The 15,550-nt window shown below is 41.2% G+C and overlaps 1 protein-coding gene across 4 annotated transcripts in view; it reads right to left on the bottom strand.

Annotated features, from left to right (window-relative positions):
- Positions 1-15,550, bottom strand: part of itsn1 (intersectin 1 (SH3 domain protein)) — a 59,239-nt gene that overhangs the window by 36,541 nt on the left and 7,148 nt on the right. For all 4 annotated transcript variants that reach the window (XM_063010890.1, XM_063010892.1, XM_063010893.1 and 1 more), the window contains exons 2-12: positions 10,414-10,474; positions 8,160-8,255; positions 5,031-5,094; positions 4,780-4,940; positions 4,102-4,293; positions 3,793-3,883; positions 3,594-3,703; positions 2,826-2,889; positions 869-1,006; positions 614-726; positions 216-478 (exon numbers count right to left, since the gene is read on the bottom strand). In XM_063010890.1, the coding sequence (XP_062866960.1) occupies positions 216-478; positions 614-726; positions 869-1,006; positions 2,826-2,889; positions 3,594-3,703; positions 3,793-3,883; positions 4,102-4,293; positions 4,780-4,940; positions 5,031-5,094; positions 8,160-8,255; positions 10,414-10,441 (1,320 nt within the window). In that variant the 5' untranslated portion in view covers positions 10,442-10,474. The remainder of the gene's footprint in view (positions 1-215; positions 479-613; positions 727-868; positions 1,007-2,825; positions 2,890-3,593; positions 3,704-3,792; positions 3,884-4,101; positions 4,294-4,779; positions 4,941-5,030; positions 5,095-8,159; positions 8,256-10,413; positions 10,475-15,550) is intronic.

The following is a 15,550-nucleotide window of genomic DNA, read 5'->3' as shown; positions in this document are numbered from 1 at the left end:
TTCACCTCACTTGCAAGTCTTTGAACTATGGGAGCCTAACCAGAGCTCCCAAAGGATCCCACGCAGACACGCGGAGAACATGCAAACTCAACAAAGAAAGGACCCGGACCGCCCCACCTTCCACCTGGAAATTGAACCCAGGACCTTCTAGCTGTGAGGCGACAGTGCTTCTCACCGAGCCATCGTCCCACTGTTTTGAGACTGTAACCACTCACCTCTCTCCTCTCAATCTCCTTGCGCCGCTCCTCTTCCCGTTGTCTCTCCAGCTCCCGCTGCTTCTCCAGCTGCTTCTCCAGCTCCTGCTGGCGCCGCCGCTCTTGCTCCAGACGCTCACGCTCCTTGCGTTCCTGTTCCTCGCGCTCAAGGGCCGCCAGCCGCTCCTGCTCTTTCCTCTGCTGCTCCAGCAAGGCCTGCCGTCGCTTCTCCAGCTCCAGGTTCCCTCGCTCAAAGTTCTCCCGCTTCTTGTCCTCAAAGGTCACTGGATAAAAAAAAAAGCCACAGGACAAAAAAAAGTGAGATCCTATGTGGACATTTTGATTTATTTCTTTCTTCCAGGAGGACACAAAACACGATGGAAAGAAAGAATGGAAAGAAGAAATGTAAATTCTCTGACCTGGAAGCTTTTTCTCTGGATCTTTCTCCTCTTCTTCTGCAGGCTCTTCCTGAACCCACTGATCTACAGAGTGCATGCTGGTCAAACTGACACCACTGCCAGAACGCACTCTTCTACACACAGAAACACGTTTACTTAGAAAGAAATGCTAAAAAGTGTATTTGTTTACATGTGTCTTGATTACTTGATTTTCTAAATAAAGATCTGTTCAATTTTCACTGTTCAATGTTTAATGTTTAAATTAAGGTGACTGACCTGAAGGTTGGGGGAAGAAGATCCGGGGGTAAAAGCGGGGGTAGAGGCAAGCCAGACATTGCCATGTCTATTAAATGCATGGCCAGAATAAACTCCTCAGCCGTGAGCTTTCCATCCTGATCAATGTCCGACAGGTTCCTATAGCAACCACACATTCAGGGGACGTCATGCAAGGCAAAACAAGTCGTGTATTCTTGGACAAAAAAGCAGCAGTTAAACAAACAAACGTCGCTGTAAATACTGAGATTGAAATACGTTTGTGCATCACTGTTAAGAAAAGCCACAGTAATAACGCCTCTGTTCATTTCTGTCTGTTCAAACTGCCATGACAGCACTAGTTTACTGCAACATATGCAACTAAAGCAGTGGTAATTTAATGGTTAAAATACTGGACTAATGATCAGAAGGGCGCTCCACCTCTGGCAGGTTGTCACTTTAAATGAAAGTATCTGCTAAATGCCATAAATGTAATGTAAAAAACTTATTATGTGGCCAAACAATACATAATAGCAAAGGACCTGGCGGAAGGTTATGCTGACACAGGGCTATTGCACTATTCTACTTTGCAGCACTGCTTGTACAAACAGGATCTAATTTAGTCATCAGAAGAAGAAAAACGTACTTAAAAACCCATTACAAGGTCAACGTATGAAGCATACTAAATGATCTAGATAGGGCAGAAGCATTTGAGAAACGTGTTTAACAATGATATGTTTGAAAGTGAAAAGAATCAGCATTTAATAAAAACAGCATCTTGTTTATTGTGGGTGCATTTATTATGCCATGTTGTGTGGCAGCCAGTGGCACTGGAAATATTACACAGGAAGATGGTGTGATGGATTCCACTGAATAACTTTTCAACAGGGGCAACAGAACTACAGGGACATTGGTAGCCTAGTGGGTAGAGCTTTGGTGTTTTGGGTTTGAATCTCAGCTCTGCTGTGCATCCAATGATGAGCCCTTGAGCAACGTCCACTACCCACTCGGCTCAAAATGTGCTGTACAATAGCTGACCATGCCCTCTGACCCCAGTTTCTAAACAAGATGTGATATGAAGAAGAAACATATAAGGTGTTCCATCTTTCGCATTTGATTTTAAAATTACCGTAGAAACTGAAGCTAAAAAGTGTCTACACCTTACTAAGTTTGGTCAGGTGTCCACATACTTTTTGCCATACATTAGCATTTAATACTAGAGACTTCAAGTTAATTAAATGCAATTTCACACTATTTAAGGATGCACAGACACATTGTCTGAAGCCGCCACTCTTCTCAAAAGGTTTTTCACTAGATTTTGAAAAGTAGAGAACAGAGATGCACTTGCATTTAACCACAAAAACTAAAATATGGTGTTTCAACATACAACCCTTCATGGTGGCAATGCAGTGCTAAAACAGCAAAAGGAACTGAAGCTTTAGCCTGAAAATTGGAAGAACACTGTGCCAAATCCTCCTACCTTCTTGAAAAAATATTACCTCTGCCTCCATTCATTGAGGAGGTGGATTTTTTTTGGCACCAGGCAAAATACATGATAATACATGATTCTTTACTTTAGAAAATGTTTCCATTATTAGTCAATAAAAGTGTGCTTTATACCTGTACTACTGTATATCACTGGCCTAAAATACAAAACCAAACTCAGACTGCTGTCATTGATCCCAAAAGCTGATTGTAACTCAGTAGTGAGTTCAGTCTCTAGCGTGGTTATATTACATTCTCGATGCTTTGGCACTTTGGCGTCCCGCTCTGTGAACTTGTGATGTTGCTGTAAAATGTCAGCTCAGCCCCAAAGCAACACAACAAGAGCACCTGCTGACCAGGGCAGGGCAGCTCTATTAGAACTTTATTTTAATGAACTTGTTGGAAACCTATACCAGCACATGTTCTTCAGTATGCAGAACATGTGTTTATAATTCCTTTGATACTGAAAACAAACAATGGAATGGAATTCCCTTACCAAATGGTAGCCAGCTGAGTCTGTGGTAGACTGGACTGCATGAGAATGGTTCTAGCCTGCGGCCCTGAGAGAAGGTCAGAAAGAAAAAGATACATGAAACAGGATCTGACAATGCTGACAATATGTTTTCAGGATTCAGTTCACTTTATTGACTCATCAGAAGAGTTGCAGTTTGAGTGACACACACATGCACGCACACAGAGCAAATATACCATTATATCCAATAAAGCCAAATACAAAACCATTGAACTTTAAGCTCAGCAATAAAAGTCTACATTGTCAGCAGCTGTTTGTGAATGTTTATTTGCCGTTTAGTTTCTCCGCAGACCTTTAAAAAAAGGCTAAATAGTTTACAATGTGTAGTCTCACACAGCCAGAAAGAATCTTTAGCAAGATTACGTCTGGAAAAATCTGGTTATGATAAGTGCTGAAAAAAGTGCACAGGCTTACTGAAACCACCGCTGCTTAGATTCACGATTTAGAACAAAGATCACATGGTTAGAGCAACATCTGACTGGTGAGTTTTTACAAGTGCTTTATTATCACTTGTAAAAATCAGACTGACTGACAACCTTGTAGATCCCACTAAGTCAGTTCTGTTAAAATGGGTCGACTTCAAATAATCAAAAATAAATAAATAAATACATTTTAAACACCTTTCATAGCCCTATAAAAACATGCATCATATGAGATTTACTGCTTTTACATAATATATTCTCAAACTATCATGTGAATACATGAAAAGTTCCTCCAGTGCATGTGTGGTACCTGTTAGATGGCCGCTCATCATCTTGTCATGGCTGTTAAAGAGCTGGCGATACTTTAGGCGTGAAGAATGGGACACAGCCCAATCAGTGGGAACAGGTGCTGCAGGTGCACTTAAGACACAAAAAAATAATATTTAGGGTAAGTATGCAATGTTTTTTCTTTATATGTGTGTTAATATAGATGTTTGATGGAATCTCACCTAGGTGTCTCAAAAGACTGGCCTTTGGATAATTTGGCACTAGAGCGACTGAAAGATGAGCCTTTGTTGACAGCTGTGGCTGAAAGAGGAGCTAAAAAATAGAAGAGTTTAAGAGTAATTTTTAATCTTTGTATTATAGTCGACTAGGTGAATTTTTAAGCATTGGTCTTTACAAAAATTATTTACACAACAATATAACAACATTACACATAGGCCTTGGCATGATATAGCCAATATCCATTACAAATGCTTATGGAATTATTTTTTCCCATATTTAGACGTGGATTTTCTACAAGTGCCTGAACTCACGTGGGTGTGAAAACCCAGATATGGGCTGCATTATTGAAGGTGCTCCATTGGCCAGGGGGGGAACAGGAGGGGGCACCGATGACACCAGTGGGGGAGACAGTCCGACACCAGGCACCCCGGGAGGAAGTGGAGGGAGAGGCATGGGTGGTGGCACTGGAGGTAAAGCAGTCATAGCCCCCATACTGGGCAGTCCTAAAAACAGCAAGACCAACAACAAACTTTTAATAGCAAATTCACGTTGAAATTACTGAAAAATAAATCTAAACATACATGATGCATTACAACAGATGTTATTCAAGACACGCATGTTATCAACCTAAAAACAAAAGCAACAAGCAAAGTATTCCTACAACTGGTGTGTATTTGATTTTTGACTATTCACCGACAATCCCAAATAAAAGCTACTACAAAATAGTACACCTTACATTTCTCTAACTCACAAATTATTTCACACTAGAGAATCACTACTGAGCTATAAGCCACATTTGCTTATTCATCATCATTTTCCATGTTTGGGATAAGTGTCAAGCTGAATAAATATATATTAGCATTTTCCTTTAATTTAATATTTATAATCTGACTTTGGTGTGAGCTTTGTAACTGGCCTATTAGACATTAAAATAAAAATTTATTAGTTAGGTTGGGATGATTTATGATGCCATTAGAAGCCACTTTTACCGAAGGGAGCAGCAGGAGGTAGGGAGAGGGGCGGCTGCTTCATGGAGGGGGGCAGACTGGGAGGTAGTGGGTGGCCCTGCAGCTTCAGCTTGATTAACTTCATGGCAATGGAAAACTCGTGCATGTCCATCTTCCCATCTTTGTTCATGTCGGCTAGAGCCCTGCAAAACAAGTTGCACAGTTAAACTTTCTAAAGAAACTACCTGCACCAAAATCATAAAATAATCTGAATTAGAATGAGCAGATCATACCATATCTGGGCCAGAACAGGGGCAGGTAAGCCTGACTGTAAGAAGAAATTCTTGGCCTGGTCACCTATGGAGGGAAAAAAATAAAAGGTTAGTGTATGACAGGAGCATGGAAAGCCCTGTTCAAAACACAAACAGTAATATTAAACAGAGTCAAAGAGCTGGGCCTTATTTTTGTGACTCAGACCCATAACTCCTAAAGTGTCGTCAAAGCATTTAATTGCAATTATAATTCAACATGTGGAAAGTCATACAACCAGACGGTTTACCCTTAAACAAAAAAACCTTGGCGTCAGGACTGGATCTATCCACACACCCATCAAAGCTGGTGTAAGCAAGGGGAACAACCTAGCAGGATTCAGCTGTGTATTTAATCATGACCCTGCTCCTCTTAACCAGACTAGCTTTCCAGATGAAAACTTTTTACACAAAAATGCTTAAAAGCAAACAGTCCAAGTGTTGTACAGTATATAAACATACACCAACACATTAACTGGCTCATGTACTATGTGAAAGGAAATCTTGTCTACTATAGTGAGGAGACACAAGTCATCAACCACTTTTAATGATGTTTTTAAATTTGACGTCAACTAGTATATTTACTAACAAATATAAGTAAAAACATGTATAAAATGTTTAAAATGTCACTAGCACTTATTAAGCTATATTGATCTGCTGTAAGAAAAGTTAGCTTTTTCAGCATTGCAGTATAATTCTGGCCCATTTATTTTGGCAAATCATCTTTAATGAGCAATTTCATGACACCTTAATTTAACAAAATTAATGCATGCAATTTTTCATTGGGATCATTTGGGAATCCAGTCATTTTGGTGCTTAATCTGTATTTCATAAAAATAAAGAGGGTTTCACATGAAAAGGATCCCTGGATGTTGTGTTCTACGTGGGCAGCATTGTTTGAATTAATTAAATAATAGTGCAGCTCATTTCTACTTAATTATCAAAACTTGTTGAAGCTACTTTTTACCAATCAGATACATCAGGGGACTGTTGTTGGCATTATCCTGTTATTCACATTATAGACATGCCCCAAGAGCCATTCAAGCCATCATAATCTCTACTTTTCACAAATTAAATAAAAATACGATAGACCACCTGACAAAGCAGCTACTCTTGCATATTGTTGCCGCTGGAGCTTACTTCCAAACCACTAAAGTCATATTTGTCCCCTATTAATGTTTACCACACACACACAGCCCCACTCATTAGAACAGGATGTATCTTGACCTCTAGCTTTCTGCTCTTTTCCTACCATCACACACAGAGCATCTTTATAACCTTCAAGCCAAAAGCAGCCGCTCCCTCTAAAAGCAGCCGCTCCCTCTCTCAGTGCAGCTGACTGTGGGCCTGTAGCCATGCAGCTCTTCTCTAACCAATACAAAGAAGGCCTATTAGTCACCGGGGATCATAGTCGGGTCAGTGTCGTCTATCTTAGCTAAAATCTGCTACATTCAGAGTGCGTATAGGGGCAAATGGAAAATCCTTTTACAAGAGAAGATTGAAGGGGATCTCTCTTTTCCCAAAGAAACCACCTCTCTGCCTTTTGGTATGGTCAAAAGAACTGAAACAGCACATCTACAGGGGTTGGACAAAATAACTGAAACACCTGGTTTTAGACCACAATAATTTATTAGTATGGTGTAGGGCCTCCTTTTGCGGCCAATACAGCGTCAATTCGTCTTGGAAATGACATATACAAGTCCTGCACAGTGGTCAGAGGGATTTTAAGCCATTCTTCCTGCAGGATAGTGGCCAGGTCACTACGTGATGCTGGTGGAGGAAAACGTTTCCTGACTCGCTTCTCCAAAACACCCCAAAGTGGCTCAATAATATTTAGATCTGGTGACTGTGCAGGCAATGGGAGATGTTCAACTTCACTTTCATGTTCATCAAACCAATCTTTCACCAGTCTTGCTGTGTGTATTGGTGCATTGTCATCCTGATACACGGCACCGCCATTGGATGCACATGGTCCTCCAGAATGGTTCGGTAGTCCTTGGCAGTGACGCGCCCATCTAGCACAAGTATTGGGCCAAGGGAATACCATGATATGGCAGCCCAAACCATCACTGATCCACCCCCATGCTTCACTCTGGGCATGCAACAGTCTGGGTGGTACGCTTCTTTGGGGCTTCTCCACACCGTAACTCTCCCGGATGTGGGGAAAACAGTAAAGGTGGACTCATCAGAGAACAATACATGTTTCACATTGTCCACAGCCCAAGATTTGCGCTCCTTGCACCATTGAAACCGACGTTTGGCATTGGCACGAGTGACCAAAGGTTTGGCTATAGCAGCCCGGCCGTGTATATTGACCCTGTGGAGCTCCCGACGGACAGTTCTGGTGGAAACAGGAGAGTTGAGGTGCACATTTAATTCTGCCGTGATTTGGGCAGCCGTGGTTTTATGTTTTTTGGATACAATCCGGGTTAGCACCCGAACATCCCTTTCAGACAGCTTCCTCTTGCGTCCACAGTTAATCCTGTTGGATGTGGTTTGTCCTTCTTGGTGGTATGCTGACATTACCCTGGATACCGTGGCTCTTGATACATCACAAAGACTTGCTGTCTTGGTCACAGATGCGCCAGCAAGACGTGCACCAACAATTTGTCCTCTTTTGAACTCTGGTATGTCACCCATAATGTTGTGTGCATTGCAATATTTTGAGCAAAACTGTGCTCTTACCCTGCTAATTGAACCTTCACACTCTGCTCTTACTGGTGCAATGTGCAATTAATGAAGATTGGCCACCAGACTGGTCCAATTTAGCCATGAAACCTCCCACACTAAAATGACAGGTGTTTCAGTTATTTTGTCCAACCCCTGTATATGTGCTTGGTGAACGTCTTACTTTGAACCATGTTTATTAACGATCTTAAACTTTTCAGCTAGAAAAGCCTTCACCTATCCAAAAATGTTTTCCACTGGAATATGGAACGTCATAGTTACAATTCCTCACAACATTCCTCCTCAAAATGCCTTGTATTTCTGAGATTCTATGATGCCACACACAGTCAAAAAAGCCAGCTCTACTGTTTACACTTCATTCTTAACCTTTACCTATGTGTTCAGAATGTAACAATGTCAGGTGTGAATTCATTTGTGTGAACTGACCTGTGATGAAGCCAGCAGGTGTGGGGGTCAGGCTATGGAATTGTTGATCATGTTTGGCTCTCTCATCCACAGAAATAACCCACGTATCCAGCCCCCCTGCCACATAGAGAAAACATACACACACAGTTTAGGTGAACGTAATCTAAGCGTGGCTGTCCCATAAGATTTTTGGCTTCATGTAAAGAATCAGTCTAGCTTGAAACTAACTTGCTGACAGATGTTTTTTTTTTTGTTTTTGTTTTTTAATAATGGCCAAATTGTTATGGTCAGAAAACTGGGTTAAAGTATCTCTGAATCATCAAGAGGTGCTCACAAGTGGTGATTACCCACCTACAGTGTTTCAAAAAGGGACAAATCACTGGCTGACACACACTGTGTATATAAACACATGAATACTGGGGAGCCAATTCAACGCAGGGCTACAGCCACCCTCTCCATCAGATTCACTGCTAAAGAATGCAGTGAATCTGATGAATTAAAGCACAGAAACAAGTATGTTTTGTTTGAACACCTAAATACAACCTGGATATAAAAAAATGCCACCAAGATTAAAAGACAATTCTAATGTAATCTTTTTTTATACATACAGTCATGGCCAAAAGTCATTTTTCCAGAAAATGAAGTATTCCTCCTAGAAAATTATTGCAATTACACATGTTTTGTTATACACATGTTTATTTCCTTTGTGTGTATTGGAACAACACAAAAAAGCAGAGAACAAAAGGCAAATTTGACATAATTTCACACAAAACTCCAAAAATGGGCCGGACAAAATTATTGGCACCCTTTCAAAATTGTGGGTAAATAACTTTGTTTCAAGCATGTGATGCTCGTTTAAACTCACCTGTGGCAAGTAACAGGTGTGGGCAATATAAAAATCACACCTAAAACCAAATAAAAAGGAGAGAAGTTGACTCAGTCTTTGCATTGTGTGTCTGTGTGTGCCACACTAAGAATGGAGAACAGAAAGAGGAGAAGAGAACTGTCTGAGGACTTGAGAACCAAAATTGTGGAAAAATATCAACAATCTCAAGGTTACAAGTCCATCTCCAGAGATCTTGATGTTTCTTTGTCCACGGTGCGCAACATAATCAAGAAGTTTACAACCCATGGCACTGTAGCTAATCTCCCTGGACGTGGACGGAAGAGAAAAATTGATGAAAGGTTGCAACGCAGGATAGTCCGGATGGTGGATAAGCAGCCCCAATCAAGTTCCAAAGAAATTCAAGCTGTCCTGCAGGCTCAGGGTGCATCAGTGTCAGCGCGAACTATCCGTCGACATTTGAATGAAATGAAACGCTATGGCAGGAGACCCAGGAGGACCCCACTGCTGACACAGAGACATAAAAAAGCTAGACTGCAGTTTGCCAAAATGTACGTGAGTAAGCCAAAATCCTTCTTGGAAAACGTCTTGTGGACAGATGAGACCAAGATAGAGCTTTTTGGTAAAGCACATCATTCTACTGTTTACCGAAAACGGAATGAGGCCTACAAAGAAAAGAACACAGTACCTACAGTCAAATATGGTGGAGGTTCAAAGATGTTTTGGGGTTGTTTTGCTGCCTCTGGCCCTGGGTGCCTTGACTGTGTGCAAGGCATCATGAAATCTGAAGATTACCAAAGGATTTTGGGTTGCAATGTAGGGCGCAGTGTCAGAAAGCTGGGTTTGTGTCCTAGGTCATGGGTCTTCCAGCAGGACAATGACCCCAAACATACTTCAAAAAGCACCCAGAAATGGATGGAAACAAAGCGCTGGAGAGTTCTGAAGTGGCCAGCAATGAGTCCGGATCTAAATCCCATTGAACACCTGTGGAGAGATCTTAAAATTGCTGTTGGGAGAAGGCACCCTTCAAATATGAGAGACCTGGAGCAGTTTGCAAAAGAAGAGTGGTCCAGAATTCCAGTTGAGAGGTGTAAGAAGCTTGTTGATGGTTATAGGAAGCGATTGATTTCAGTTATTTTTTCCAAAGCGTGTGCAACCAAATATTAAGTTGAGGGTGCCAATAATTTTGTCCGGCCCATTTTTGGAGTTTTGGAGTTGAAATTATGTCAAATTTGCCTTTTCTTCTCTGCTTTTTTGTGTTGTTCCAATACACACAAAGGAAATAAACATGTGTATAACAAAACGTGTAATTGCAATAATTTTCTGGGAGAAATACTTCATTTTCTGGAAAAATGTCAGGGGTGCCAACACTTTCGGCCATGACTGTACCTATGTATGTACAAATTTGCCTGGGTGTGTAACGGCACTCACCTCCAAAGGGCGTGGGAAATTGAGCCATGGTTCAGTCAGTTAGCTGCACCCTGCTACACCCCTGTAAAACACACACACATATTACTCATTTCTACACCATTACACCATTTCCTTTTCCCTTCTTTCACTCCAGGAATTCTCTCAATAGGTATTTTCGGATAATACTGATAATGGGAGATTCATAGGAAATTACAGCTTGCATGAGAACAGAATACCAACCAAACACACAAACTAACCTTTTTAATCTGTAATTGGTATTTACAGTACTGCTTAATCCTGGTGGATTCAGCCAAGACCCTGTGCAATTTTATAGAGCATGCTGTAAGAGTGTTTTGTTTAAATGAAGCATATACACTGATCAGCCATAACATAAAAACCACCTCCTTGTTTCTACACTCACTGTCCATTTTATCAGCTCCACTTACCATATAGGAGCACTCTGAAGTTCTACAATTACTGACTGTAGTCCATCTGTTTCTCTGAATGCTTCGTTATCCCCCTTTCATGCTGTTCTTCAATGGTCAGGACTCTCCCAGGACCACTACAGAGCAGGTATTATTTGGGTGGTGGATCATTCTCAGCACTGCAATTACACTGACATGATGGTGGTGTGTTAGTGTGTGTTGTGCTGGTATGAGTGGATAAGACACAGCAGCGCTGATGGAGTTTTTAAACACCTCACCGTCACTGCTGGACTGAGGATAGTCCACCAGTCAAAAATATCCAGCCAACAGCGCCCCGTGGGCAGCGTCCTGTGACCACTGACGAAGGTCTAGATGATGACCAACTCAAACAGCAGCAATAGATGAGCGATCGCCTCTGACTTTACATCTACAAGGTGGACCAACTAGGTAGGAGTGTCTAATAGAGAGGACAGTGAGTGGACACGGTATTTAAAAACTCCAGCAGCACTGCTGTGTCTGATCCACTCATACCAGCACTAACACACCAACAACATGTCAGTGTCACTGCAGTGCTGAGAATCATCCACCACCTAAATAATACCTGCTCTGTGGGGGTGAAAGCAGGTTAAAACGGTATGTAGAGAAACAGATGGACTACAGTCAGTAATTGTAGAACTAGTGTGTAAAACATGACGTTAAAATCCTAATAAATAAATAAAATTAAATGATATTGTGGCATTTCATGTGATGCGTCCAAACCTCTTTCAGCTGGCTGTGCCACTGAGTGACAATCTTGCAACAATAAACACTATAGACAGTTTTGTATGAAATGTATTTTACTTTAATACCGTGAAGCTCTGGGAATGGTCGTCATTTGGAAAAGTGAAAAGATAGCAATAAATAAAGTGAGTTCATGAAACTTCATTGTTTTGTTAATCTAAGGGCGAGTTAAATCATGTTGAAGAGATACTAAGCCACAACAAGAGATTCTGGAATTATGAAACTTGCTATCTGTAATATAAACACAGTCTCACATTTCACAGATCACTAGTCATCATGCCAAACTTTTCTCACTCATGTCATGCTAGATTTAAGGTTAAATGAAATAGATCAGGCTTTTGTGAAACAGTGAGGATCAATTTCTCTCCACCGTGCCTGTGCTACACTTCTGTCTACATCATACAAACAACTTGTCTTATTGGTGGCACTATGAAAAGGTTGGGGGCAAACTGGGTCAGACTGAAAAAGCAGTGAAAACAGAGCTGCAAATCTGTGGTGTGCGATGCTCATGGTAGCACATCAACAAAGTAAGCAGCACCGGCTCACTTTATAGGAAACAATGGCAGAGCCAGCACAAAGCAAATTTGCCACATATTATGTGAATGCAGTCCAAGAGTGCTGATTTGTAACAAATATTCATCCACCCTCAGTGCACAAGCGCCACCTCTAGAGGTTTACAGATCAATTCCGAGATTAAATTGTGAATGACAGAACTATTACGTTTTAAAATCACAAGCGAAAGCTGTTCTGTGTCAGTATAGAGTCGGGCTACACGTTAATCTCTGCACATGTGGAGCTGTGTGACTGATGATTTGGATATTTTGCATCATGTCCCAGTAAAAGTAAAACTCTGCTAGTCAAAAAATTGACATTTTTGATATACGTACTGACTGCACGTAAAAACTATTTATATCTCAACTTGTAAGAAATTGATGTCTATAGCCATGTGCTCTGTTGTGCTTAGGCTAGATGCCGAAGGACTCTTGAAATTTGCCAGGTTAGTATTTTCCTGCTTCTACAACAGATTAAGTCATGGTCTGGCTTTTATACCAGTAGAAATGCCTGCCACTTTTCAAATGGTTTGCTGAACTAGAACTGGCACCTTGTCAGTGAAATACAGAGAGGAAAAACAAAAAATGACATTAAAAAGCAGCTAGCAAAAGTGAGATCCACCGTCTGTTACCAGTTATCTCGCAGCTGTGAAAATGCTGCCACAGTGCATGTACATCCACCCACACTTACTCACCATCACATTTTCTCTCACCACATACACCAGCTGAGATACCCTGCAGCACTCAGCCCAAAATATTTCAATCAGTGCCAGATGCTCTCTTACAATCCTTACACAAGTGCCCCCTAGCCCTCCTTCCTCCCATTCCCAGCAGCAGCAGGGTCCCATTAAAGCAGAGACTGACGGAATGCAAACATGAATCCTGGTTTTATTCTTTTAGACTGAAGAACATCCAGTAAAAACTGAGTCATAAAGTGCTAAACACTTCCTTAACATGCAACTTCTGCACCGCTGTCTATACAGTCACACCTTTTGTAACTGTTCACCAGAGTCCCTCTGGGAAAAACAACAAACTCTACAAACTAGGCTTGGTGGATTCAAAGCAGGTTTGTTCTCAGACTTGAGAAAATGTTCCAAACTGAGACTTGATTGCGCCACATTAACTAGTCAAGTCAAAGTTTTTTGTATGGAGCTTTTTACAATGGACGTTACTGACTGTCTTTATTTTCATTATTAACATAAGGTTTTTAGTCCTATAACTGTTGTCTACTGACTTTGTTTATAATTTATAGTAGAACTAGTTAATGAACTAGTTCTGCCCATGTGTTACAGACCATTGCACCACCTGCACACCCATCCAGTACATAAACATTCACATCTAGTTTGTATGGCAGCTTTTTTACAATGGTCATTGATGGCAACCAAGCCGCATCTTTCTACATGATATTTGAATTGTTTACATTAACGTCTTTTTACTTTCTTTTGATAAATATGAGAAAGTATGCATGAGGTTTCTTATTACCAGTTTAACAAAGCTCACGCAACCTTGAAATTCTGTAAACATACACATATTGGGCGGCCGGCCATATGAACAACGTTTGGCTGTTGTTCATACAGCGTAGAGAGACGGATAGGAACCTCATAACTGATGCAATTACGGCCTCTGCTGGCTGATTGATGGTGTCTGCACAGAGTACAAGAATAATGCAGTCAGGGTGTGGCTCTCCGTGCACAAGGCTGATCTGCATATGAACTCGGCTCATGCGGGTGAAAAAATTCAGTCGGCTACTGCAGACTGCAGACGTGTCGGCGGGGACGTGTGTCAGTTTGCACTCCACAATCAGAGGCGGGGATCAGCACCAGTAGAGAGGAAGCATAACGCAATTGGGTAAAAATTGGATGCGCAAAAAAATTGAGGAAAAAAAGGGAGAAAATGCATTAAAATATGCTACATTGGTCTGACAAGGATAATACAGAGCTCTGGACTTAACGACTCATCCAATGGCAGCATTGCAGATGTATGACATCATGTCCTCCTGATTATCTCTGCCTCAATGGGGTGTGCAGTCCTGATGAGCTTCACGTCAGTAAAGAAGAAATACAACATTGCGCAAAACACACCGGCGTGCAAAGCAACATTAGATAGAACATCCTGTTAACAGCTGATTTAGGACTAGATTGAGACTTTTCTTTGCTATCAGGACAAAATAAAGCTGAATGAATCAGCATAAGAGTTAAAGTAAGTTGACTCCTGAAATCCACTCTGTGACCATTCTCATTATTCCTGCTGATGCACTGTGGCTGAGTTTTTTTCCATTTCCTGGGCTTTTATTTGTAGCGCAGTGCTTAAAAGCACTGTCCTGAGAAAAGCTTAAATGGAAAAAGTAGGTCAGACACTTAAAGACAGAGCTTGCAAACACAAACACACCAACACATGCTCGGCAATTAGCAAGGTCCTGCCAAGAGTCAGCACCCGATGTGAGTGTGACACTAGCTACACGAACTCTGGAGTTTTTACAGGGCTGTGTGCTTTTAGAAAGGGGTAACACTAGATCTGGCTTTAATCAGTCAGACAGAACACTTTTTGTGTGGAGTTAAGTTCTCAGCTTTATTTAAGCCTAGAGCTCTCAATCTTAAAATGAAAGAACATTAAAGAGAATTCACACAGGGATTTCCTAGAGATTTGCTTTTACAGCAAAATACTGCTGCCTTAACCCTCAATTGCTTGCAATGTCTTCAGTCACAGTGGTCAGTCAGTTTGAATAAGAGTGCCTGCTAAATGCTGTAAATACATATTAATGATACAAACAACATTTTTTATGCAGATTCCACTTAGGGAATATTTCACACAACAAATTAATCAGCTTCCTAAAATCATCAGAGAAAAAATAATTACACGACACTTGGTATGGAATAAGCTACAGAGCCATGGCGAACACCTTAAACATACCATTAGTTTACAAATCAGTAAAAATAGCCTATCTGCTTCCTAAACACAACTAATGCCTAGTTCACACTACACAATTTTTGCCTTGATCTTCCCTCGGCGATTGGTCGGTGCTAGATTTGACGGCTTGGGAGCAACTTGGTATTCGCTCGGCAAGAGCACGAGAGATTTCTAGCTTGTCAAATATCAAAATCTGAGTTGCCCAACTGGCAATGAGTGCTATGTCGACCAGCCAATGAGAACGCAAGATACGGTGTGAAGGGAAACGCAGGAGAGGAGTGTAAAAAGGTGGGACAGGGGCATAATATAGTTTATATTAGAATACATCGGCACACACACGCGTTTTACAGTATTTCTGACCTTATCGTTCTCTACAAAACATAATACCCACACTGCATTGCAAAAAATATTTATTAACCGCCAACTCACTACAGAACAATCCATGTTGGTCGCGTAGCCAAATCCACTCACATTCATTTATTTTTTCTCCTTGAT

The sequence above is a fragment of the Trichomycterus rosablanca genome, chromosome 15 (assembly GCF_030014385.1).
Source record: "Trichomycterus rosablanca isolate fTriRos1 chromosome 15, fTriRos1.hap1, whole genome shotgun sequence".
Classification (NCBI taxonomy): domain Eukaryota; kingdom Metazoa; phylum Chordata; class Actinopteri; order Siluriformes; family Trichomycteridae; genus Trichomycterus; species Trichomycterus rosablanca.
The sequence above is the reverse complement of the archived record's forward strand: the minus strand, read 5'-3'. Positions and strand labels throughout refer to the sequence as shown.